Source organism: Thalassophryne amazonica, chromosome 8 (assembly GCF_902500255.1).
Source record: "Thalassophryne amazonica chromosome 8, fThaAma1.1, whole genome shotgun sequence".
Lineage (NCBI taxonomy): Eukaryota > Metazoa > Chordata > Actinopteri > Batrachoidiformes > Batrachoididae > Thalassophryne > Thalassophryne amazonica.
In genome coordinates, this window is record NC_047110.1 from 52,090,198 (window position 1) to 52,118,180 (window position 27,983).

The 27,983-nt window shown below is 40.3% G+C and overlaps 1 protein-coding gene across 1 annotated transcript; it reads right to left on the reverse strand.

Annotated features, from left to right (window-relative positions):
* Positions 1-831: 831 nt before the first annotated feature.
* On the reverse strand, positions 832-27,864 carry pkmb (pyruvate kinase M1/2b). Its single transcript, XM_034176246.1, has 10 exons — positions 27,683-27,864; positions 27,483-27,574; positions 20,362-20,493; positions 20,036-20,222; positions 19,688-19,958; positions 19,449-19,599; positions 19,215-19,367; positions 12,095-12,261; positions 1,167-1,348; positions 832-1,018 (listed from the first exon to the last, which is right to left on the reverse strand). Exons 1-10 carry the CDS (start codon positions 27,831-27,833, stop codon positions 912-914), a joined length of 1,593 nt encoding a protein of 530 aa, XP_034032137.1. The 5' UTR covers positions 27,834-27,864; the 3' UTR covers positions 832-911.
* Positions 27,865-27,983: the final 119 nt, after the last annotated feature.

Consider the following 27,983-nt stretch of genomic DNA (forward strand, 5'->3'; position numbering starts at 1 on the left):
TCATCTTGGTGTGTATAAACTGTTGGGCCACTGGCAATAGTGCCATAAAAAATGAAATAAACCTTATAACTCTCATGTTAAAATAAAGTACACCTTCTAATTGACTTAACACAGAGAGTTTGATAAAATGAAATATGTGCAGTTGGGTAAAAATAAGGTTGACTTTTTTTTTTTGCTAAAATATGCACACTTTGGGTGTCAACTTCACTGTTTATGTAGGTGTGCACGTGACAAATAATACTAATGAGTGTATCCGCCTTTGTATGTGCTATGTGTGTGTCTACTGTGGACACGTCTAATTAATTTCACATTAAGTTTTATCTTATGTGTACAACTTCTGCAGACATGTTATTCAAAATTCACAAGTAGAAACATTTTAAGTTTAATGAATATTTAGACTGTAACAAGATGAGCATACAGTGTGACCGCCTCACTTGAATATGCAGCAGCAGAAAAACTGAATGACAAAAATATTATTCATGTTCGAAAATGGAACAATAATATTTCATGAATTTATTTAATGAATGGAAACTTTATCATAGGAGATGACACTTGAAATTAATAATAATGTGACAAATGTCAGTTCTTGTCACAAAGGAGAAGACGATTACTTTAATCTCACTTACACAGACATCAGAACCAAAGCATTTGTTTATGGAGTTCATTTTAGATAATATGCAGGTTGGGCACATGACAGCAAATGAGAAAAGAGTTTCCACACAGTGGTTTGTTTGAGCTGAGGTCAAGCTCTGGCAACAGGTCTTCAACATAAAATACGACACTGAGATACTTTTTCTGAATGACAGTCAAAGGAGTGACATGGTTTTGTCATTGTGTTAGTTTGGTTTCTGTTTGGGGTCGGGTGGCGTGGAGTGTGTTTTCAAAAAGCTACTAATGGCCTCTCATGAGGTTCAAGGCACAAGCACAACTCTCATGGTGTTGGTGTATCCGGATCCTGGACGCCAGCCGGTCACAACAATGGCCACGTCACCGCTCTTGAAGAACTTGCGGTGCTTGCCTACAGATGCATAAAAAAATTTTTCAAATTGTTTCATGTAAAACTTACTGAATGTAGTTAGTGTGTTGTCACAATGCAACAGATAAACATATTCTGCTTCCTTCAAATCTTGTTTTAATTTGAAAAATTCACTTGGAGAATAACTCACCAACTTCCATGGCGAAGTTGACACGTAGATCAACATCCTCAGCCCAGACATCGCTTGCAGGCTTAGTGTAAAGGACAGGGTAGACGCCGCGATACAGGTGGGCCTGGCGGGCAGTCCGTCCACAGCGCGTTATAGCCAGGATAATAGAACGTGGTTTGTATTTCGATAGCATGTAAGCAGACCTGCAGGAAACAACAGCAACTGTGAGACATCTCAAGTTTATTATCAAATGTTGAAAGAAGTCATACTCTACAAAATCAGTTTTTGCCTCCTCGTCCTCCTTAGAATTTCATATGATTTGGATTTCATGTTAAACTACAGTAAGTGGAGAAATTCACCTGCTATCAGTAAAACGTCTGAAGCTGTGCTTCATTTGAGATTCACCCTATGGGCTTGTCTGTGTGTATGGGAGTGTGTCTTTGTGTCACTTGTCCACAAAGGCAATGATCAAAAGACGAAGACATGAGAGGGTGTCGAAAATACAGCAACAGTCACAGAAACAAGTTGATAGTTGTAGTTTAGTTAGAAAACAGATTTAAAGCAAGCAATAAACATACAGTGTTATGCACAGTATTTTGGGCTGTAAACTTTTCACACCGGGGCTGCTCCCAGTTGCTTCCTGTGGTGTCATGATGACGCAGGTATATCTGCATCAGGTGCGCGCAGCAGGGGGCAGAGAGGAGGTGAGAACACAGCCAGCAGGTTCTCTGCACAGAGAAGTCAGAGTGCACAGCCTGGCTGCAGACAGACTGTGCACTCTGACTTCTCTTCTACTTTATATTTGTTCTTGTGCAGGGCTGCAGGGCTGCGCTCTGTGTTCTGTTATAGTTTATCTTTTGTCCTTTGACCGCAAGATGCGTATGTGCGTGTGCAAACAAACCGTCCCTCTGTCTGGAGTTCTACTTGATGTTGGCATGTCCTGTCTCTAGCAATCAGTCTGTGAGCAGGACTTATGTCCTTTTTTTGTCCTTTTTTTTAACTGTGATGAGAGAGTTTGAGCAGAGAACAAGGAACTAATGCCTGCAGCCAGACTTTTTTTTTCTTTTAATTGTTCACATGTGCACGCGTGAACAAACGTCCATGAGTGGACTAGAGATGTCCGGACTTTTGACTGGATGTCTCTGGCAATCAGTCTGTGAGCAGGACTTTTATGGATTTTATTTAAACACATTTGTGAGAGAAGTAGCTGCTGCTGCCTCACAGTGCCTCTCTTCACCAGACAGCTCCACACAGACAAGGAGCTGAGCTGCAATCAGCATTTTTTTTCTGTGGTCTTTTTTTTTTCAGCGTGTAGTTTTTACTGCATTGAGTACACGGTATAAAAACAATCCTGCATGATTTATACTGTGGGAACAATGGAACACAGCAGCAATCATAAATTGGCTTCCGAGTCACGGCGGGTAATGCCTCTTTGCCCCGACTTGTGCTGGAACCACTTCCTTTCTGCATTGAGCACAGGACGCCAAAAAAATTAAACAGGTTTAATTTTTTGGCGCCCGACTTGCTTCCTCCTTTGCGCCCCTCTTGCTGTTGTGGTGCCGAGCTGCGTCATCTCGGCATTGAGTTACTTCCACACGGTGTCATCATAATGACGCACGGCGCAACTGGGAGCACCCCCGGTGTGAAAGGGGCTATAAAGACCCTATTTCGACAGCAGACAGAAAGACAAGTTACACAGAGGGTACAAGTCCATGAATGAGGGCAGTTTGTTATTTCAGCAGCAAAAAGTGTTGGTGCAAAGCTGGGCACAGGCTGCAAAAGGACTGTGTTTACCATGTTAATTAGGCATGGGTACATTGTAGTGCAAACATATCAACAATTCAACATGGTACCTGTCCTCCTCTTTAAACCGGACTGCAGAAAGCACACAGGATTTCTGGCACATTAACAGATTAGCAGCAACCTGCTGGAGCTTGCAATGGACAGCAGACAACAAAGCTCCCTGTGGTGAAGCCTGCAGCGATGTGAGCATTTACTCTTATTTTGTTTACTAGTTGTTTTCAATTGTGAATTTTATGCTTATTATATCACCTCTCTCTGTGAGAGAGAGAGAGAGAGCACTCCTAAAATAAGTTTTTTTTCTTTCCCACTCCTTTTCTTTTTGTCTACAATGGCCATAGTGTATGTAAATATTATGCTGTTGCAGGTGAGTGCTGATTATACGAGGGTAAGCTGAAAAGTTCTAAGGCTCACTATGATGCAGTTAATGCATTAACTGCATCATAGTGTAGGCTGAAAAGCCTTAGAACTTTTCAGCCTACCCTCATATGTGCAGGCAAGCAGATTGTACACATATTGTGAGCTTGCTTATACAAGGTATGCCTGACTGTTGCCCTCTTTATATCGTGCGAACCTTTAGACCAGAGTTTTGGTGGTCTACGTTGCTAATGCTTTAAGACATACTGCATAAATGCACCGACTTTTAGCCCAACCATGGGCGCATATGATGTTGTGGTTTTGAGGCTGCAGGCACAAAAATCATTTGCATAGGGTGGAAATTCTCAGTGATACTTCTACTGCTGGGGTTCTATTGCTGTAGTCTTTTGTGACTCATAAGGATTTCCTTCAGAACCACTATAATTTTGTTCTTTAGCATTCAAATAAAGGATTCACAATCTTAATTTGCCAATACAGTATTATCAAAATTAACTTTGTATGGATACAATTTAGAATTCTGACCCATGTGGGATAAAATACAGCAACAAATGTCCATGGCTCACTTTCTGTGGAAACGTTATAGCTGAATTTGGTGTGGGGGACCTTTAAATGGTATGAGGGGCAACTATATGGCAGTGGTTCTCAACCTGGTCGTTAAGTACCAGCAGAGTTATATATTTTTCATCTCACCCTGCTGATTAGCTGATTCAGGTGTCCTCAGCCAATTATGTACTAAGAGACAGCTGAATCAGCTTGTGGCAGAGGAGGGAGATATGGAAAATGTGTAGCACTCCAGATAACATCTGTTCAAATTTCACATGAAGATTTTGCTGGATATCTTTTGGGCAGGTAAGACGACTTTCGCACAGGACTGCTGTGTCAGTTGTCAATACTAACATTAATTACAGTTACTTTTTGTTTTGTTTTTATTTGCAAAAATGGTATACATACCTCCAGTTATTTTTCCCATATCTTTACAATTTCACATTATCTCTGAGTTATTCCAGGGATTTTCCTTTGTTTTACTCAGTGGTGTTCATATGCAGCGCTTTTAATTTGGTGATCCCTGTTTTCTCGCGTTCTATGTGTCTGTGGATTCTAACTCTGTGTAGGGGAAGCCAGGGCACACTGGATCAGAAATGTTGTTTTGTGGCAGCATGAACACATAGGTTTAGGTCATTCTATTGTGGATTTAATACAGCAAGTTATTGTTTATAAAGCTGTGTTACTTATGTCTCCCCAAGTGTAATTTTTGATTCACTGTGCCCCGGACACTAATTCACAGGGCACAGTGAATCAATGTCCGGGGCACAGTGATTCAACTTAGAATATAATGAAAAAACACACGATTATAAAGATTTCTTCAAAATTATTAAATATATGCTGATGCATATACAAACTGTAATCCAGCAAACCAGCTATGTAATGTGTGAGCATATAGTGATATAAGTCCTTTAGAAACTATTATAAATACAACTGTCATAATTTCTGTCCAAACGTGAAAACAGTTGTTTATATACACAAATTATAGAAAAGAATTCATGGAAAAATAAATGTATAAGCTTCAACAAGTAATATTTGTCATCCACTTGATACTGGGGCTTAGTAAATCACTTTCTAAACTGATTCACTGTGCCCCAGGTGCATGTGACACACATGAGTCATGCTATCAAATAGCTGATAGTCTGGAGAAGACATAACACATGCTCAACAGTTGGATGGGGTAATCTTCTAACTAATAATGTTTTTGGGCCACCTTTCCTCTGTTGTGAGAAATAAATAGAAAGACACTGACATCCACAAAATTTACTTTTGATAGGAAAAAACTGACTTCACTTGCCACTTAGTTTTACCCTTAATGTATCCAAAAACAAAACACTAATTTATAAGGGGGATGTCTTTATGCATAAAAATGTAGTATAACTGCTGCAAATATATCAATCAATTTTTATTTATATAGCGCCAAATCACAACAAACAGTTGCCCAAGGCGCCTTATATTGTAAGGCAAGGCCATACAATAATTACGTAAAAACCCCAACGGTCAAAACGACCCCCTGTGAGCAAGCACTTGGCGACAGTGGGAAGGAAAAACTCCCTTTTAACAGGAAGAAACCTCCAGCAGAACCAGGCTCAGGGAGGGGCAGTCTTCTGCTGGGACTGGTTGGGGCTGAGGGAGAGAACCAGGAAAAAGACATGCTGTGGAGGGGAGCAGAGATCAGTCACTAATGATTAAATGCAGAGTGGTGCATACAGAGCAAAAGGAGAAAGAAACACTCAGTGCATCATGGGAACCCCCCAGCAGTCTAAGTCTATAGCAGCATAACTAAGGGATGGTTCAGGGTCACCTGATCCAGCCCTAACTATAAGCTTTAGCAAAAAGGAAAGTTTTAAGCCTAATCTTAAAAGTAGAGTGGGTGTCTGTCTCCCTGATCTGAATTGGGAGCTGGTTCCACAGGAGAGGAGCCTGAAAGCTGAAGGCTCTGCCTCCCATTCTACTCTTACAAACCCTAGGAACTACAAGTAAGCCTGCAGTCTGAGAGCGAAGCGCTCTATTGGGGTGATATGGTACTATGAGGTCCCTAAGATAAGATGGGACCTGATTATTCAAAACCTTATAAGTAAGAAGAAGAATTTTAAATTCTATTCTAGAATTAACAGGAAGCCAATGAAGAGAGGCCAATATGGGTGAGATATGCTCTCTCCTTCTAGTCCCCATTAGTACTCTAGCTGCAGCATTTTGAATTAACTGAAGGCTTTTCAGGGAACTTTTAGGACAACCTGATAATAATGAATTACAATAGTCCAGCCTAGAGGAAATAAATGCATGAATTAGTTTTTCAGCATCACTCTGAGACAAGACCTTTCTAATTTTAGAGATATTGCGTAAATGCAAAAAAGCAGTCCTACATATTTGTTTAATATGCGCATTGAATGACATATCCTTATCAAAAATGACTCCAAGATTTCTCACAGTATTACCAGAGGTCAGGGTAATGCCATCCAGAGTAAGGATCTGGTTAGACACCATGTTTCTAAGATTTGTGGGGCCAAGTACAATAACTTCAGTTTTATCTGAGTTTAAAAGCAGGAAATTAGAGGTCATCCATGTCTTTATGTCTGTAAGACAATCCTGCAGTTTAGCTAATTGGTGTGTGTCCTCTGGCTTCATGGATAGATAAAGCTGGGTATCATCTGCGTAACAATGAAAATTTAAGCAATGCATGTATAAAGTGAAAAAAATTGGTCCTAGCACAGAACCTTGTGGAACTCCATAATTAACCTTAGTCTGTGAAGAAGATTCCCCATTTACATGAACAAATTGTAATCTATTAGATAAATATGATTCAAACCACCGCAGCGCAGTGCCTTTAATACCTATGGCATGCTCTAATCTCTGTAATAAAATGTTATGGTCAACAGTATCAAAAGCAGCACTGAGGTCTAACAGAACAAGCACAGAGATGAGTCCACTGTCTGAGGCCATAAGAAGATCATTTGTAACCTTCACTAATGCTGTTTCTGTACTATGATGAATTCTAAAACCTGACTGAAACTCTTCAAATAGACCATTCCTCTGCAGATGATCAGTTAGCTGTTTTACAACTACCCTTTCAAGAATTTTTGAGAAAAAAGGAAGGTTGGAGATTGGCCTATAATTAGCTAAGATAGCTGGTTCAAGTGATGGCTTTTTAAGTAATGGTTTAATTACTGCCACCTTAAAAGCTTGTGGTACATAGCCAACTAATAAAGATAGATTGATCATATTTAACACCGAAGCATTAAATAATGGTAGGGATTCCTTGAGCAGCCTGGTAGGAATGGGGTCTAATAGACATGTTGATGGTTTGGATGAAGTAACTAATGAAAATAACTCAGACAGAACAATCGGAGAGAAAGAGTCTAACCAAATACCGGCATCACTGAAAGCAGCCAAAGATAACGATACGTCTTTGGGATGGTTATGAGTAATTTTTTCTCTAATAGTTAAAATTTTATTAGCAAAGAAAGTCATGAAGTCATTACTAGTTAAAGTTAAAGGAATACTCGGCTCAATAGAGCTCTGACTCTTTGTCAGCCTGGCTACAGTGCTGAAAAGAAACCTGGGGTTGTTCTTATTTTCTTCAATTAGTGATGAGTAGTAAGATGTCCTAGCTTTACGGAGGGCTTTTTTATAGAGCAACAGACTCTTTTTCCAGGCTAAGTGAAGATCTTCTAAATTAGTGAGACGCCATTTCCTCTCCAACTTACGGGTTTTATATATATATATATATATATATATGCAGTTTTGCAGATATAACTACTGATTCACCGTACCCTGGTTTCCTCTACTGACCTTGCTATAATTTTGGACCTCCATTTTTGCATCCTGTTTTGTGATAATGTTGTAGTGTTTCTGTTGCAGTGTTTCTTGGAGCCCCAGTCACTGAACACTGCTGTGCTTCCTGACTATTGCTTAAGCCTGTGGACACTGTGGCATGAGATCTCCTGGTAATCAAACTTATTTCTGCATCTTTGATAAATCTGCTGCCTAAACCCTGAAAGACTATGACTGCTAACTAAATTCTGGTTACTGAACATTGCCTGGCATAGGATTATGTTTTTGAGTCTCTCCCCTTGGAGCTTCTGAGTAAGAATTTTTGGCCTGATTAACTGTGAACCAAACCTGAACCTGATCACTGATCATTTTTTACTGTTTAGCATTGCTGCCGCATATTTGGTTTTGGTACAATAATGTTTTACCCTCCAACATTGTTGCATTAGGATCCAGCTGTGATTTAATATAGTTGGGGGGACTAACATTTTATCATAGCTTTAGATTCTAAATATGTATTTTTCGTAGTTTGCAACTCAGAAGTCCTGATTTCAATGTAGAAGGCACTTCAAACCTTGCAGATGTTCATCTTCCTTCATGTCATTCATAAAATCTTACAGAGCAAATTCACAATATTTACCAATGAGTCTCCTCAAAATAAATACTTTACCAGCAATAAAATTAGCTGCAATTTTGTGATATACTACAGAAATAAATACTTTATAAGAACTAGATAAAACACTAAACACATTTTGTGAATTTTGCAGAAAATCAAAAGGGACCATTAATATGTCTTTTAGGACACCTGGCTACCATTATTATTTTACTGAAAAAAGTGAAGAATACCCCTGACCCCTAACCCCTTTAAGAAGAATATAATTTGAATGAGTGGCAAAAGTGAAGTACGGTACATCCAGAAAGTATTCACAACGCTTCACTTTATCCACATTTTATGTTTCAGCCTTATTCCAAATAGAAGAAATTTATTTTTCCCCCTCAAAATTCTTCACACAATATCCCATAATGTCAATGTGATAGGTTTTTTCTTAGTATTATTATTATTATTATTATTATTGTTGTTGTTATTTTGGAGTTTTTTGCAAAGTCACGAAAAATAAAAAACTAAGAAATCACATGTACATAATCATTCCCAGCCTTTGCCAGGAAACTCAAAATTGAGCTCAGGTCCATCCTATTTTCCACTGATCATCCTTAGGATGTTTCTACAGTCCACCTGGGGTAAATTCAGTTGATTGGACATGATTTGGAAAGACACACACCTGTCTACATATAAGATCCCACAGTTGACAGTGCATGTCAGAGCACAAACCAAGCATGAAGTCAAAGGAATTGTCTGTAGACCTCAGAGACAGGATTGTCTCAAGGCACAAATCTGGGGAAGGGTACAGAAACATTTCTGCTGCTTTGAAGGTCCCACTGAGCACAGTGGCCATAAATGGAAGACGTTCGGCTCCACCAGGACTCTTCCTAGTGCTGACCACCCATCTACAACCCCTGGCAAAAATTATGGAATCACCGGCCTTGGAGGATGTTCATTCAGTTGTTTAATTTTGTAGAAAAAAAGCAGATCACAGATATGACACAAAACTAAAGTAATTTCAAATGGCAACTTTCTGGCTTTAAGAAACACTATAAGAAATCAAGAAAAAAAATTGTTGCAGTCAGTAACAGTTACTTTTTTAAACCAAGCGGAGGGAAAAAAAATATGGACTCACTCAATTCTGAGGAATAAATTATGGAATCACCCTGTAAATTTTCATCCCCAAAACTAACACCTGCATCAAATCAGATCTGCTCGTTAGTCTGCATCTAAAAAGGAGTGATCACACCTTGGAGAGCTGTTGCACCAAGTGGACTGACATGAATCATGGCTCCAACACGAGAGATGTTAATTGAAACAAAGGAGAGGATTATCAAACTCTTAAAAGAGGATAAATCATCACGCAATGTTGCAAAAGATGTTGGTTGTTCACAGTCAGCTGTGTCTAAACTCTGGAACAAATACAAACAACATGGGAAGGTTGTTAAAGGCAAACATACTGGTAGACCAAGGAAGACATCAAAGCGTCAAGACAGAAAACTTAAGGTAATATGTCTTAAAAAGCGAAAATGCACAACAAAAGAAATGAGGAACGAATGGGAGGAAACTGGAGTCAACGTCTGTGACCGAACTGTAAGAAACCGCCTAAAGGAAATGGGATTTACATACAGAAAAGCTAAACGAAAGTCATCATTAACACCTAAACAGAAAAAAACAAGGTTACAACGGGCCAAGGAAAAGCAATCGTGGACTGTGGATGACTGGATGAAAGTCATATTCAGTGATGAATCTCGAATCTGCATTGGGCAAGGTGATGATGCTTGAACTTTTGTTTGGTGCCGTTCCAATGAGATTTATAAAGATGACTGCCTGAAGAGAACATGTAAATTTCCACAGTCATTGATGATATGGGGCTGCATGTCAGGTAAAGGCACTGGGGAGATGGCTGTCATTACATCATCAATAAATGCACAAGTTTACGTTGATATTTTGGACACTTTTCTTATCCCATCAATTGAAAGGATGTTTGGGGACGATGAAATCATTTTTCAAGATGATAATGCATCTTGCCATAGAGCAAAAACTGTGAAAACATTCCTTGCAAAAAGACACATAGGGTCAATGTCATGGCCTGCAAATAGTCCAGATCTTAATCCAATTGAAAATCTTTGGTGGAAGTTGAAGAAAATGGTCCATGACAAGGCTCCAACCTAAAAAGCTGATCTGGCAACAGCAATCAGAGAAAGTTGGAGCCAGATTGATGAAGAGTACTGTTTGTCACTCTTTAAATCCATGCCTCAGAGACTGCAAGCTGTTATAAAAGCCAGAGGTGGTGCAACAAAATACTAGTGATGTGTTGGAGCGTTCTTTTGTTTTCATGATTCCATAATTTTTTCCTCAGAATTGAGTGATTACATATTTTTTTCCCTCTGCTTGGTCTAAAAAAGTAACCGTTACTGACTGCCACAATTTTTTTCCCTGATTTCTTATAGTGTTTCTTAAAGCCAGAAAGTTGCCATTTGAAATGACTTTAGTTTTGTGTCATGTCTGTGATCTGCTTTTTTTCTACAAAATTAAACAACTGAATGAACATCCTCCGAGGCCGGTGATTCCATAATTTTTGCCAGGGGTTGTAAACTGAGTGATTGGGGGAGAAGTGCCTTAGTCAGGGAGGTGACCAAGAACCTGATGGTCACTTTGTCAGAGCTCCAGCATTCCTCTGTGGAGAGAGGAGAACCATCCAGAAGGACAACCATCTCTGCAGCAATCCACCAATCAGGCCTGTATGGTAGAGTGGCCAGATGGAAGCCACTCCTTAGTCAAAGGCAGATGGCAGCCCACCTGGAGTTTGTCAAAAGGCACCTGAAGGACTCTCAGACCATGAGAAACAAAATTCTATGGCCTGATGAGACAAAGATTGAACCAGTCACCATCCCCAAAGTGAAGCATGGTGGTGGCAGCATCATCAGTTTTTCAGCAGCAAGAACTGGGAGACTAGTCAGGATTGAATGACAGATAAATGCAGCAATGTACAGAGACATCCTGGATGAAAACCTGCTCCAGAGCACTTTTGACCTCAGATTGGGATGACAGTTCATCTTTCAGAAGGACAATGACCCTAAGCACACAGCCAAGATATCAAAGGAGTGGCTTCAGGACAACTCTGTGAATGTCCTTGAGTGGCCCAGCCAGAGCCCAGACCTGAATCTGATTGAACATCTCTGAAGACATCTGAAAATGTCTGTGCACCAATGCTCCCCATCCAACCTGATGGAGCTTCATAGGTGCTGCAAAGAGGAATGGACAAAAACTGCCCAAAGATAGGTGCACCAAGATTGTACTATCATATTCAAGAAGACTTGAGGCTGTAATTGCTGCCAAAGGTGAATACACATGTACACGTAATTTCCTATTTTTTTAGTTTTAATAAATTTGGACAAATTTAAAAATAATAATAATGCTGTCATTATATGGTGTTATGAGCAGAATTTTGAGTGAAAACTCCATTTTTGAATAAGGCTGTAACATAGCAAAATGTGGAAAAAGTGAAGCGCTGTGAATACTTTCCAGATGTACTGTATGTGATTGTCATTCGTACATTTACCCAAGTGTGAGAAGTGTGTTGTTAGACTGAACTCCTGAATACAGGGGAATGAGCAGGGAGTTAAAATTAACATCTAAAATGTCAGGGTTCATGTCCCAAAAGGTCAGAAATGGAAGACAGATTGCAAGTGCAGAGAAGGTTGGCACACTTCATAGGAGTCCATTTACAAAGGAGAGCTAGTGGAGACAGAGCAGATTTGGTATTGTACTGTTCTCTTTACTCTCCATAAAGAATATTGTGATTTTTTTAGGACACATTGACAGGAGGTGAAGTTTTTTCTTGGATGCACACCTGCCAGTCTTGGTGAGCACAATGATGGCACTGGCGCAACACTTGAAGGAAGCCTCCACGGTACCGATAGCAACAGTCTCCGTGGGGTCACGTGTCAGATGAGTGGTGCGACGTAACTCCTCAAACATCTGCCTGTGGAACATCGCTGCCTCAGCTTCACGAGATATCTAAAAATGTAAATACATAAAAGAAAGATGCGTCAAGGTTGAATCAATGATCAAGTATAGCAGGAGGTTCAACATGAACCAGTCATGAACTATTAAATCTAAGAAGTTAATGGGTCAAATGAAACAAAAGGATACTTGATCAAGCAGAGTTTTATACCTGAAAGCACTCTGAGACCTGAACAACAGAAACCGCCACAATATTTTGGAACTCCTGCCATGTGCTGCAGCTCCTCAGATACATGCTACATGAGCACAGTTAATAGCACAATGTAACACGGGGAGGGTCCACTGGCCCAAACCTCTTTATAATATTTGATGGTGTATATTACAACCCCAAAGTAATTTTAAAGTCCACAAAAAATGGAATACTTTCAAACAGCTAACAAACCAGATCCAGTTTTGTTCAATTTACAAAAATAAAACATGTGGATCCCCCCGAGCGTGTTGCTCGGGGGGATCCACGAGCTCTATATTAGCTTGTGTTTATAAAATAGGTAGCTGACATTTTTTTAAGGGAGTAATAAATTATGCAAAGTTTCTATAATGAGTTGGAATGGGGTCTGGGGCTGCTCAAAGCCCCCCAAAATTTGGGGATTTTGATGTCAAAGGATGCATTCTTGAGGGTTTTTTTGATTACCATTTTCTCGCCCCCAATTTAGTTGTACTGCTTAATACATTGGTGCCCAAAATATTCCAGAAAGGGCCCAGAGGGTGCAGGTTTTCTTTGCAACCACTGACTCCAGCACGTGATTTCACTGATTAACATCACTTTGAACAGGTGAGATGAGTTCATCAGTGAAATCACCTCTTAATTATGATGACATTATGATGACAAGGAAAAGAGAACATTTAAAATGTCTGTCGCTTAAGAAGTTAACACTTTTGCTGAATCATAGTCTGGTTTAAACGTACAATGCGTCTGGCAAGTATTCACAGCGCTTCACTTCACTTTACATTTTGATATGTTACAGCCTTATTCCAAAATGGATGAATTTTTTTTTCACTCACACCTAAAAACACAATACCCCATAATGACAATGTAAAAAAAAAGTTTTTATTTTTTTTGCAAATTTATTAAAATAAAAAGAACATAGAAAATTGCATGTACATTAGGAGGATGGCACATGTGAGCAAATCCAAGACCAGTGAGTGGCACTATTTTAAAGACGATTAAAATTTTTGATTTTCCACAAACTGATAAAATTGACTTTGTGTTGAAATGTAGTTATTATAAAGTACTTTTACAGTGCATCTGGAAAGTATTCACAGTGCTTTTTCCACATTTTGTTATGTTATAGCCTTATTCCAAAATGGAAGAAATTCATTTTTTCCCCTCAAAATTCTACACACAACACCCGATAAAGCAGCCCAGTCTCATGTTTTTTGTTTTTTTTTTTTTTTGTGCTCCTGTGACGAAATGAGTCAAATTTTCGTGACAGAGCTTTTTTTTTAACTCACTATTCTTAACCCTACTCCCACCCCCAACCCTAACCTTAACCATAACCTAATCTTACTCCTTCCCCCGACCCTAACCATAACCACCCCTGACCCCCCGCTTCACTTTTAATTTCGTGCAGCCATCACGGAATGAATGAGAATGAATTTGTGCTGCTGTGAGGAAAATGAGGCACTTTTCGTCACAATATCACAAACCAATAGATTAATGTATATTTCGTGCTGCTGAATCACGACTTGCCGTGAGACCAGGTTGCATAATGACAATGTGAAAAAGTTGTTTTTTGTTTTGTTTTTGAGACTTTTGCGAATTTAGGCATGTGGAGATTAATCAATACAAATCGGTACCTAGATACCGTTTTAAATCAAATGACACCTCTTTCCAAATGTTATAATACAAACAATAAACTACAACTGACCAAACCCAGGGTTTTTTCCCCCAGGATGAGACTTCCTGTGTTTTTTTATGAATTACAGCCTGAATTACAGCCGGCTGAGAGCTCATCTGAGAGTCTATGGAGTTACATTTGTGTCAATATCTGAAAGGAAATGCTTTTGATAAAAACTACAGATTTTGTTTATTTCGATTTATGTCCAAATATCTAGGATCCACCATGTACATCTAGGATCCATTGACCATGTACACATTTCACTGATTTTTATTTATGTCCAGAAATCAAGGATCCAGTGACCAATTTCATATTTATTTATTTTAAGACTCAATAAAATGTTGCTGACATAGAAAACCTGTAAAACCTACTTTTAGTACACAGAAAATTCACAGGAGGTATTGATATGGGAATCGATAAAGAATCGAATCGATAAGCAGAATCGATAAAGGCATCTATCTCGATAAAATCTTATTAATACCCATCCCTAATCGTATCACACCAAATCGCATTATATCACGTTGTGAGGAATTGAATTGCCATCAAATACATATCAAATCGCATTGAATCTGGAACAGGGGTGAATCGTATCATCAGTATTGTCATGTGTCATCATGTTTTGCAATATGTATCATATCGCTGGTAGTGTATCGAAGTTCGTATCGAATCGTTGTCAGTGATGAGAGTCACACACCTGTCTACATATAAGGTCCCACAGTTGACAGTAGAAGTCAGAGCACAAACCAAGCATGAAGTCAAAGGAATTATCTGTAGACCTCAGAGACAGGATTGTCTCAAGGCACAAATCTGGGGAAGGGTACAGAAACATTTCTGCTGCTTTGAGGACCCCAATGAGCACAGTGGCCATCATCATCCTTCAATGGCAGAAGATCAGATGCACCAGCACTCTCACAGCACTCACAACACCAGGCCACTTGTCTAAACTGAACAATCGGGGGAGAAGGACCTTAGTCAGGGAGGTGACCAAGAACCCATTGGTCACTCTGTCAGAGCTCCAGCATTCCTCTGTGTAGAGAGGAGAACCTTCCAAAAGGGCAACCATCTCTGCAGCAATCCACCAATCAGGCCTGTATGGTAGAGTGGCCAGATGGAAGCCACTCCTTAGTAAAAGGCACATGGCAGCCCACCTGGAGTTTGTCAAAAGGCACCTGAAGGACACTCAGACCATGAGAAAAAAAATTCTTTGGTCTGATGAGACAAAGATTGAAGTGAAGTGAGTTTGGAGTGAATGCCAGGCGTCATGTTTGGAGGAAACCAGGCACCATTCCTACAGTGAAGCATGGTGGTGGCAGCATCACACTGTTGGGATGTTTTTCAGTAGCAGGAACTGGGAGACTAGTCAGGATTGAAGGAAAGATGAATGCAGCAAACAGAGACATCCTCGATGAAAACCTGCTCCAGATTGCTCTTGACCTCAGACTGGGGTGATGGTTCACCTTTCAGCAGGACAATGCACACAGCCAAGATATCAAAAGAGTGGCTTCAGGACAACTCTGTGAATGTCCTTGAGTGGCCCAGCCACAAGAGATATAGGCAACACTGCCCAAAGATGGGTGTGCCAAGCTTGTGGCATCACGTTCAAAAAGACTTGAGGCTGTAATTGCTGCCAAAGTTGCATCAACAAAAGTATTGAGCAAAGGAGTGAGTACTTATGTACGTGTGGTTTCTCAGTTTTTTTATTTTTAATACATTTGCAAAATATTTCCCACAAAAAACATACATACATATATATATATATATATATATATATATATATATATATATTTTTTATTATTATTTTTTTTTTTCACTGAAGGAAGATGATATGAAAAGTAACAGCCTTGTAAAAATGTTAGTAAAATTTCTCTCAACTAGAAACACAACCTAGCAAATGTATGTTTAACAATTCAAGAAATGGGCCGTCTGGACAACGTTTAATTCAAACGTTCCCCAAACATTCTGGTAATGTTACATACAGTCATAATCTAGTCATCGAAAGAAATTTGGAGTAAGAAAGACGGTAAGTCTAGAACTAATATAGTAAGTCCCTTCGGCTGCTCCCTTGTTTGCACACGGGGTCACCACAGCAAATCCGAGGTTGATTTGCACAGGTTTTATGCCCTTCCTGATGCAACTCCACATTAAATGGAGAAATGTGGCAGGGGTGGGATTTGAAGCGGGAACCTGCTGTACCGAAGCCAAGTCCACTAATCACTTGGCCACTTTGTCAAATTTCCCTCAACTATAAACATGACTTGTCAATATATAAAAGGAAGTAATAACGTTAGGAAATCGTTCTAGAAACATTTCTAATAGCTATAACCTAAATATAACCAATATATTGTATAACATTACTAAAACTTTATGTGTTAGCTGGGTAAGGTATTTAAAGTAACCGTAATTGATAACTAGAACTGGTGTACAGTGTACCTGTAACTCTGGAATTTTGAAGTAACACAACTGAGCGACATTAGTTCCATGGGTAACTGTGCCTTTACGATAAAACTGATAGGTTGTGGGTAACTAATTAAATAGCAGAACCAAGTAACTTGAGACTAACAGTAACTGACTTACTTCAGGTGATTAAGTGACTACACCTGATAAACCACAGTGTAACTGTCTATAACGACATACCTGTAACTAAGTAATTTAAAACGTCTCCTCAAGGGACAGATTATGCCTTTGATCTATGACCTTTGATCTTTGATTATGGCACCAACAACATGGCAAACAGTGAAGAAAACATAACCTCGTTAGTCAGGTCAACAATCAGCATCAAACTTCTGGATCAAAGGTGAATGATCAGAAAACGGGACAAAGATCAGAGTGACAAGTCAGCAATCTGAATCAAAAATCAGGATCAAAATTCAGCAATCAGATCCAAAAATGTTTGAAAAGACTTTCAACAATTCATAAAAAGGGACCCTCTCACAATGTCGAGAGAGATTTAAAAAGATGACTGCGAGTGCCAATACTTCATGAATTTCAGCAGGTTGGTCAAAAATGTCAAGATTTTTTTGTTTGTTTGTCTGTTTTTTTTGGGGGGGGGGGGGGGTGTCAAACTGAGTCAAACTTTTCCATCAGTGCATCATCACACAGGAGGAACAGCAACGGTGGCAGTTCATTGCAGCAACCACTAATACCAGCACTCAGCTGTCAGCTGCAGTAGGTTGTTTTTAGCATACAGACAATTAGCAAAATAATATTAAAAGAAAATATACACACAAGTGGATTATTGGTTTTAGTATTTGTCTTTCCACATTTCTTAAAATTACACAAGAATATATTGATTGTAACTTATTTAAATGAAACAAGGTGCATTCAAAAACTATCCCACCTTATTTTATCCTACGGAAACAAATTAATCGTGCAAGTTGTTGTTTGTTGGGGAGGTGTAGGGAACCTTCTTGTGCATGTGTGAATTTTTTCCCACCCACAGACTGCTAACAGAGTTGCTAGCAGTCAGCCTTAGAATGAGCACACCTACTGAGCACCCATCAGATTCTCATTTGCTATAACACAACAAAACAACTTGTGCAAAGGTATTGCAACAAATTTTGCCAAAGGCTTGGTGATACCCAAGTGAAAACCATTTACAAAATTCAGCAGGCTTTTGGCGATGATGCCATGAGAATAGCGCAAATAAATAAAAGAGTGGTATAACTGATTCAAAAATAGGCGCACATCAGTGGAGAGTAAAGTGTGTTCCGGTAGGGCATCCACAAGCTGATATGACCAAGTGACTGACAAAATATGAACTCTAGTCATGGATGACTGTTGTGTCACCATCAAAGAACTTGAAGATGAGGTGGAGACAAGCACAGGTTCAGTACATTCCATTTTGACAAAGGATTGGGGCATGCAGAGAGTGTCAGCAAAATTCATGCTGAAGTTGCAAATTGTGGAGCAGAAGCAACTGCGTCTGGAAATTTTGCAAGACATATTGGAAGGCTGACTTCCTGAACACCATCATGACTGGTGATAAGACATGGATTTATGGGGACAGCAAGTTTCAGTCATTGCAGTGGCAATGGGCAGTAAAAATTTGGCAGCTCCCTTCATAAAATGTATTCAAGCTCTCTACTCCTTCCAAAAGGGCAACCATCGGTTGGTGCTAGAATTAAGATCAATGGAAGCCTCTCTAACCCCATTCAGCTGCAGCATGGATGGAGACAAGGCTGCCCTGGAAGCCCAAATTTATTTAATTTATTTATTGAACCCTTAGCCCAAGCAATACGACAGGAAAGTAGGTTAAGCAGCATCTCGATAGGTGGAGAGGAATACAAAGTGTGCCTATACGCAGATGAAGTCTTATTAACAATCACTGAACCTGACACTGGTTTACCAGTGCTGCTAGAACTACTACAGCAATACAGTTCATATTCTGGATACGTTTTAAATATACATAAAAAACTCAAATCATGACATTTAATTTCCAACCTGGACACGAGCTTAAATCCAAATTCAATGTGAATTGGGATGCAGATCATATTAAATACTTAGGAGTTTACTTACCCAAAGTCCAATCACAATTGTTTGACAGAAATTACAACCGTACAAACCGAGATATCTATGGTGATCTTGATTGCTGGAGCTTGCTACCCCTTGAGCCTATCTCATCAGTCAGTGGGCGAAAGGTGGGGTACCCCCTCAACAGATAAATGTCAACACAGTTTCAGTTATTTTCAGGAGGGAGAAAAAAAAACATTTCTCAAAAACTCAAAAACTGGTAAACTGATTTTTTTTTTATTTTTTTTTTGATGAACCTGGTCAGTTATGTGAATCCATGACAGACAATCTAAAAGGAAAATTTTGATCTGTATGAAGTTCCAGCTGTTACAGTGAAACAATAATTTACAGTATACAGGAGTGATCTTAGTGAAGTTGCTGTATTGTGGGAAATAAAGCTACAAACATGCAATAATGTTCATTCTAATGTAAAATTCCAGGATTGTTTGGCTTCAGTGTAGGTTTGCACTCATAGACCTTGCCAGTTGTTCTCAACCCACTCCCAGTCCTGTCAATTGCCAACTGTTATCAGTACATTGTAAATTCACACTGACCACTGATTCATGCTGAAGCAACAAAATCACTAGGTGGCGCTCTCACCATGTGATGTGTGCGCACTGCCTCCAGGGGGTAGTCTCCCTTGGCAGTCTCACCACTCAGCATGACACAGTCATTGCCGTCCAGCACAGCGTTGGCCACGTCGCTGGCCTCGGCACGAGTAGGGCGTGGCTTCTTGGTCATACTCTCCAGCATCTGAGAAAAGACATGCCACATCACTTCCTAATTACACACACATTTTAAAAGACAGGTACACAAATACATGCTGTCACAGACCTGTGTGGCACAAATGATGGGCTTTCCAACCCTGTTGCACCGACCAGTCATCATCTTCTGAGCAAGAAAAACCTTTTCTGTGGGGATTTCAATGCCCAGATCACCGCGGGCAACCATGATGCCATCACTAGCCTCCAAGATCTCATCAAATCTGTCAGACCCAACAACAAAAACATGTATAAAGTCTTGTCCATGAATGGACATGTGGCACCAATCAGCATCAATCATTCACCGCCCACCTCTGGACACCCTCTTGGTTTTCCAGCTTGCTGATAATTAAGATGTCTTTGCCCTTCTCACCTAGAACCTTCCTGACAGCATGAACGTCAGCAGCCTTACGGATGAAGGAGGCAAAGACCATGTCAACACCCTGCTCCACACCAAACTGCAGGTCCTGAATGTCTTTCTCTGACACAGCAGGCAGGTCCACAGCAGCTCCAGGCAGGTTGACACCCTTCTTGCTGCCCAGCACGCCACCATTTTCAATCTCACACATCAGGTAGTCATTTCCTGAAGCAGACAGAGGAAACTTTGTTCTGGCCATTTAGTTAAATCAAACTCTGCATGGACACAAAGATGAAACTTACCAATTTCTTTAACCAGAAGAGATATAAGACCATCATCAACAAACACGTGGCTTCCAACCTGCAAAACCTTTGTGATGTTTTTATAGTCAAGCCACAAAATTTTGTCATCGCAGTTGTCCTGATACCGGTCGTCCAATGTGAGCTTAATAGTTTCACCCTTCTTCAGCGTAACCTCAGCCGTGCCACTCTAAACAAAGCCAGGAGAGACTTTGATGATTTTTCAGGGCAAACATTTTTGTCTAGTTTTTTGTAGTCAATGGAGTTATTAAAGTAAAATAACTTGACAAATCAGAATTAATATCAGGAGTATTTTTGAAACAACTCACGCCCTTGATAAGCCCAGTTCTGATTTCTGGTCCCTTGGTGTCCAGAGCGATAGCCACTGGTCTGTATTCAAGAGAGCCTGGCCCAAAGCTTTCAGTTGCTTGACGGACATTGCTGATGGTCTCACTATGGTACTGCATGGTGTAGAGAAATCTCATAGGTAAGTCTCATAGGTTTCCTCAAGGTGGAGAGATAATTACTAAGCACATCTAACTGCTTAAACTACTACAGTATGCACCCTTTAAGATTCTGCTGCATGGGTTCTGGAAGGGGTTATTAATGTTTTTAGTCAAAAAATACCTCACAGACATTGAGGTGGCACACCGTAAAAGAAAAAAGTATAGAAGGAGAGCTGGGACCACCCTGTTTGCATGCCCGCAGACCTAAACCAAACCAGCTTTTTTTTTTTTTTTTGGTCATGATGAGCCCGATAATAAAAACTAGCTTTAAACCATATATCCAAGATGACATCCAGGCTGTCAAACAACCATTTTCCATGAACACATCCCTGAAACGCATCATAACAAACAACAGAATTGTAACAGTAAGTGATATTTTAGCAGCCATTGTGGATACCATCTTATCATCTCATCCTGTGTGTGGGGGGGCAGAAACAGATTTTACTAATGGCTAGTGAGTAATATCTGCTACAAAACTGTTCCAAAACTAATAAAGGAAAATTCGTAGATACCTTGGTTCTTCAATTTGAGTCACATTAAATATCTGCCGTTTACTCCAAGAAACTTGAGTTCAACACTTTAGTTTTGCCAAGACATCATGGGAGGTGATAGTCTAGTGGTTAAGTGTTGGGCTTCAGACCAGAGGATCCTCGGTTCACACCCCAGCCTGACCTGAAAATCACTAAGGGACCTCGGGCAAGGTCCTTAATCCCCAAGTTGCTCCCGGTGTGTAGTGAGCGCCTTGTATAGCATCACCCTGACATCGGTGCGTGAGTGTGTTTGTGTGAATGGGTGAATGTGAGGCTTAATTGTAATTGTCATGACGCCACATGAAGCAACTCGAAGCAGCCCTGGTGTGAAAGGGGCTTAAGGCGCTTTGAGCGTCTGATGCAGATGGAAAAGCGCTATATAAATGCAGTACATTTACCATTTAAGACACATTTACACTTAAAATGAGTAACATTTGCTTACAAAAGCAAGATAATATACCCTGTTACATTTTCTTAGAATTTCTGTGTGAACACTGCTACCCAGTTTTTTTAAGTAAATATCTCTACACTTTTTTAAGTGCAATAAACCTCATCTGTATGAATATTAGATGTACATGTACTAACTTTACTCACTTCCTTTCATTGTGAATTTTTTGATCAACTCTGTAATAACTTTTCAGTGGTGCTACTATGTTGGCAAGATTCACCGACATGCAAGGGGAGATGGCAAAGGGCGAGACTATGAAGTCTGAATGCTTTAACCTACGATTCAATGAAACTTTTACATGGACGAATGTCTTCAAGAACAATAATAATAATAATAATAATAATAATAATAATAGGAGGAAGAAGTAGATGACGAAGAAGGAGAAGAAATAATCAGTAAGGAGTGATTTAAAAATTAATAGTTCAAATGTGTGCAATAGTATGTCCAAGTTCTAAAATAAAAAATAAATTAGTGTGAAGATTTAGGGGAAAAATTCCACTTATCAGCGATTATTTTGATTTTCCTGCCAATAGATGAACCTTAATAGAGAAATTAAATGTTCTTCATTAAAAGTATTTCATTTATTTTTCTGGAGTTTGACTACTTGACCAACGGTTTCATCACTATTTCTCACACATTGACACAGGATTCCAAAGTGCAGTTACAAAACTTTAATAATTGTGGATGGCAGCTGTGATGTACACTTAGTACACGTCTATATGAACAGTGATTCACAGGCTATAGTGTCAGGAATAAAAAAACACATACTAGCATTGGATAATCTGATCATCTTGAGTCTAACAGTTTTATGGAAATAAGACACACTGTACTTCATGTTAAAAAAATAGAATAGCAAACATTTAAGCTCATCTTTACTGTTGAACACTTCATTCATGTGTGCCTGATGAACTTCTACTCATGCTTTTGCTATGAGGGTGACCCTCTAGAACTATTTATAGCAAGACTGACAACTGGCACTTCAACCAGACGGAGGTCAGATCTATTTTGTGCTTCATATAATAACTCACATGCGAATATGACAATAATACATGTCTTGTGTCTCCACGTGCGCTTCACTTTACAGCTCACATAGACACAGAACTGACATTTGTGTTCAACTATCAAAAGCTGTTGTGAGAGTGGAGTTACATTTTAAATACCGACTGCTATTAACATTTGAGAAGCAACAATCCAAATATCACCTCCAGTTGTCCATACTGCAGCTACCATTATGTGAGTAGTCAAAAAGGTAACGACACCTGACTTTTAAAGGTTGAGAGGTCAAGACATCGGTGCTCTGAGGTTGCACCAAGTGCTGGCTGTGATATCATTGGTACACCCGAGATCATATGACAGTTACACAGCAGTGCACAGGACTAATATGACTCCTGCAGTTGTAAAGGTCAAATCCTCGCTGAAGCACAGAGTGCATAAACTGTTCTCTGTCATGTTCAAAGTTTTCAGCATGTTGCCCTTTCTGCCATGTCCTAAACGACTCCATGACAGTTTTCTTTTCAAACAACAAAAGTGTTGTAGCATCACTGCGACTGTGGAATCACAATCGTAATAGTCAATTTTAAAATAACTTTCTGTATTTAATATATGTATTTTAAGCTTTGACTTTTTTCCATTATAATTTTTATTAATGATCATCCCTTTTGTTTTTTTTATTTTCCTTCCTCCCTTAAGGGCCCCTTCACAGATAACACGATTGAGGCAGAATGGCACATGAGTTAAATGGCACTCATGGGAAATCGGAGCTGCACTTGAATGCCTCATACAGCAGTCGCCACATTCATTCGGGCACGGCACATGCACTCTATATTCATGTGCCGCTCGCATCGGAAACCCATTCAAAAGGCAGGCATGATGAGGTCACACTGCCACACAATAAAATCATCAGTGTTAAATTAACACTGCCAGTGAACATATGATCCTACCCCCGGCCAGAGTGGGACCATATGTTCACTGGCAGTGTTAATTTAACACTAGTGATTTTACTGTGCATCTGATCGTGTTCAGAGGATTTGAACAGCATGTCGTATGCAGATCAGACATATCGTGCCGCGGCCGAGCAGCTGCACAAAATCATCATCCATGTCGAACCGTGGCTAAATGGCACGATCGAGGCAGCCTTCACACCAGTGGCCAAATGTCATCGAATGCCGCATGAATGACCATTTGACCCACTCTCGGCTGGAGTCGGCTGGAGTCCAGGTGCCACCCACAAAGATCCAACACCACTCATGGGGCACTTAGAAAAAGCGAGGCCATTCGCGCTGCCAGCACAAGAGTAGAGAGCAGCTGACCACTTTTGACCTGGCGGTGCGAACGCCAGCACATTTTCTAAGTGCCCCACGAGAGTGCTGTTACCAAGCAACAAACATGTCATACAAGCCCCCCCCCCCCACCTCGCAACATGTGGCGTGCGAGTGTGTCGCGCTCCCCACAACACAGATGTCGTGAGGAGTGTGTCGCTGCCCCCCCCCCCCCCCATGCCATGTTCCAACATTGTCAGGTGCAGCTGAGGTGGCTGGAGTGCGATCACTGTCCAGCGCAACGCGCATCTGATGGCTGTAATGTCCAGCTGGAAGAGCTGACCGCTGTGTTATCACAGCTCAGCTGAAGGACATAAGTCATGCCATCAACAACATGAACAACACCACTTAATGCACATGTGTGGGTGGGCTCTCATGCTCTCGCCAGTTCCAGCTGACAGCGGCTTAGTGTACACGACGTATAAAATTAAAAACACAGAGAACAGGACAATTAAATAAATACATACAACAATAACTACATACATACCGGTAATTACATAAGAAATCTATAAAATAAATCATCACATAACAAAGGAACACAAAGTGAGACTTTTGTCTTTGAGCTGAGTTAGTTCTGTAAGGTGGGCGTGTCCACACCAGCCCCTGTTGTTGGGATCAGTGGACCCTCGAGTCACAGCTGGAGAACACATACCATGTTATGAAGGAGATCACCTTACAACACTCCACCGTGAGGTGCATGCTTGGGCATGCTGTCCTCACGTGAAAATACATAAAAACACATATCCTGTTTGCAACAGGCTGCAGGGGCCATGTCAGCGCACACATCGGGAGGCTGTCCCATGTGAAAAGCTCCATGTGATCATGTGTACACTCAGCTGGCAATCTGACTGTCACATTACCCATGTCAGCTGTGGTCCACATGACACGGTGTCCTTGAGCATGCCACTCGCTGGACACGCAACGCCAGCAGATGTGGACATGATAAGAGCGCACTGCTTCATTCCTGTCATTTCATGACTGTACGTCTATGACCATGGGTCATATTCAAAAGAACAGAAGGTTCATACATGTATTGTCCGCTCGATAAGAGGGATTAAATATTAGAAATTGTGGTGCTTTTTTTCCCATAGCAGCGCGACGTGGTGTTACACATTCCAGGGGCTCACACTATGTTCATGCGTGTGCACGAGCGTACACAAACTGACGCCGCGGTATTGTTCACACCTGTCCCTCCCGACAGCATGTGGAATGTTTTGCGGTTCCCCATTCCGTTTGTTTTTCACAGTTTTTCAGCCGGTTCCTGCTTCTTTTGCCCAACTTCATGTTATGTGTGAAGGGGCCATAATGTATAAATGTGCTTTCATTCTAATTGTTATCTTTTTAAAAATTGGTCAGAGACCATTCACAATTCAAGGACACCCTGACTCCTTGACTTGCCTTCTCAAGTGCTGCAATTAAGGCATCCCCTGATTCCCTAAAGATCACAGCATAATCTGCAAATTCAAAGTCAGCAAACCTTTCCTTATCAACAAAAGCACCGAAGTTGCTGCTTTCTACCACAACATCCACCCACACTGATTTAAAAATGAACAAACAATTAACAATAAAAGCACACAGACATCACAGAAACTTACAATGCAACAAACTACAGTACAGGGGTAACTAACTACTACAGCAACAAGACACAAGACTGCACCAGAGACAGGAGACAAGAGGACAAAAAGAACCAAAGAGAATGAGAAAGAACAAGCGGTTCTCTTACACAAACTCAGTCAAAGGAAGGCACACAGATAAAAAAAAAACTACAAAAGCGCTACAATTACATGCAATTTCAATAAGTTAATTAATTTACAAATCTAATTTCATGCATTTATATATTTTAAAAACAATAATTTATAAAGTGTTGTGATACACTGCACGTTTCCCTAAGGTTCTTCTTATTTTCTACTATTGAATTCATGATGTTCACATTTTTAATTTGATCTGAGCCACTCCTTTAAGTCACTTTTGAAAGCTTTAAAGCTTGGGGCCTCCCTCAGTTGGCAAAGTGTTCCATTGGACACTGCTTTTGTAGGACAGGAAATTTTGTGCAAAAGCTGTTTTTCTCACAGACACCTCGCAGTCACCTCTACTCATAGCCCTGGTGATCCTCAGACCAGTTGTTCTATATTTAATATAGTTTGTAAGAGATAGAGGAGCCAACCCATGTAAGCTTGTGTATATTAAACAAACATTTTTAAATTTTATAAAATTTTAAAAGGGAAATACTTTGTTACGATTTGACAGTGGTGATAGGAGTATGGTCTTTTATCTAAAATTTTCAAAGCTCTTTTGTAAAGCCTCTTGATTGGTTTTAGAATTGTCACACCAGTCAGAGACCAGCTGGTTATGCAATAATCTACATGAGAAAAGATCATACAGCGCAAAACATCACAGCAGCCTGATCTGTCATTGACCTTAATATTTGATTTAAATTAGACACATTATATTTGATTATTTTAATTATCACTTTAACATGATTTCTGAAGGAGAGTGTTGAGTCCAACAACATTCCCAAATATTTAAACTCTTTGACTAACTGCAATTCTTCATCTCCAAAGTACACAATTAGAGCACTCAATATTGGAAGCCTTTTTTGAAAGATACATACAGACAGTTTTGTGTGCGTTTAATTGCAGACACGGTCTGTTAAGCCAATTTTGAATATAAGTGTAAGAATGATGTAAGAATTTGAACTATTTATAGGTCAGTTAAGATGTCCAACACCTTTTACTGGAGATTCCTCAAATACTCTGGATGTCCCACACAGCAGGCCCATCAACCTAATCAATACTTTATGAAAATCAGCATAGGCTGCAAAAAAATACTGCTCCTACTCATGCATATATTCAATGAGCAGAGGATGCGGTCAGTGGACTTGTTGGGCGTGATGACAGAATGCTGCAGTCATGGAGCGACAACTAACTGGAACTGAAATTTGTTGAGCTTGAACTTTGCAATTACCCCAGCAGCACAAAGAGAAGTATAAACCCTTTGTAATTGTTGCAGCTGTTGCATTTCCAGTGCAATCCCTGGCAACATCTAGGGCAGGGGTGGGCAATCATGTGCCATGAAGGGCCACGACAGTGCAGGTTTTCCTTGCAACCAATCATCTCAGCAGGTGATTTAATTGATGTTCAAGTGTTTATGTTCAGGGGAGAAGCTCCTCAGCAAACCCACCTGCTGAGGTGATTGGGTGCAAGGAAAACCTGCACTGTCTTGGCCCTCATTGCCCACCCTTGATCTGGGCCTTATCGCAAAAGAACTGCCACATTAACTAGTTCCTTGGAGAAGCTATAACACGTCTGTAGAGTTCACCACAAGCTAAGCACTTATATAGACCATATAGTTCTGCAGGAATCTCCAGAAGAGAACATGACTGTTCTCCGTATCGACATCAATCATATGAATGTCATGTCCAGTGATATCAGGATCCAACAAGTCTTTGTCTCCAAGGTCAAGGCCAAGTCAAAAAACATTGCCATCATCAATCACAGAAAGATGCTGGGACTAAAAAGTAGGCTTGTGGAGCTGGTAGCTCAGTGGGATAAGGAGTTAGGCTGCCAATATGTACAACTTGATTCAACTCCCAGTTTCTGGGAGTTGGGTTCTGCGTGTGTATAATATAGAAAAATGGTTGATACTAACTTCATGTGTGCCATGAGAGAAATTCATTCGTGCAATGTTCATCCCAGCCTTGATCATTTCCTTGGCTAGCTCCACTGAGCGGGAGGCAGGTCCTGCATGGAGACAGAGAATCAAATAGCTATTGAAAGCTGTTTTACTTATTTATTTTTTTTTAACAAAGTGTGTAGAAAGAGATGTATGGGTAGCGAAGTGTGACTGACCAATTGTGCAGACGATGCCTGTGTTGCGAGACACAGCAGGTTCAGAGGTGACGTCCAGCAGGCACATGTGCTCAATGAAGGTGTCAGCCATGGCAGCTTGGAGCTGCTGGCCGTGGAGGACTGAGGAGCCCGTGTCCTTTGACTTTGACATGACTGAATCAGTAGCCGAAGGAAAAGTCCTGCTGAGATTTAAAAGGAAACCAGTGAAGTGATAGATTAATGGGCTACCTGACAGATCTTCCTCTGATATTCACTGTGTGCTGCCACTAAGGACTGATTTCATTTCCAAATATGATGTGTC

What these genes read in the sequence shown, in the direction of transcription:
- pkmb (XM_034176246.1), bottom strand. Translation starts at nt 27,833, where the DNA reads ATGTCAAAGTCAAAGGACACGGGCTCCTCAGTCCTCCACGGCCAGCAG. An exon ending in CAGTGCGCACACATCACATG is followed by an intron (nt 12,262 to 19,214) that starts GTGAGAGCGCCA and finishes TTACATTTTTAG; the next exon opens with ATATCTCGTGAAGCTGAGGC. An exon ending in GTGCTCACCAAGACTGGCAG is followed by an intron (nt 1,349 to 12,094) that starts GTGTGCATCCAA and finishes TGTTTCCTGCAG; the next exon opens with GTCTGCTTACATGCTATCGA.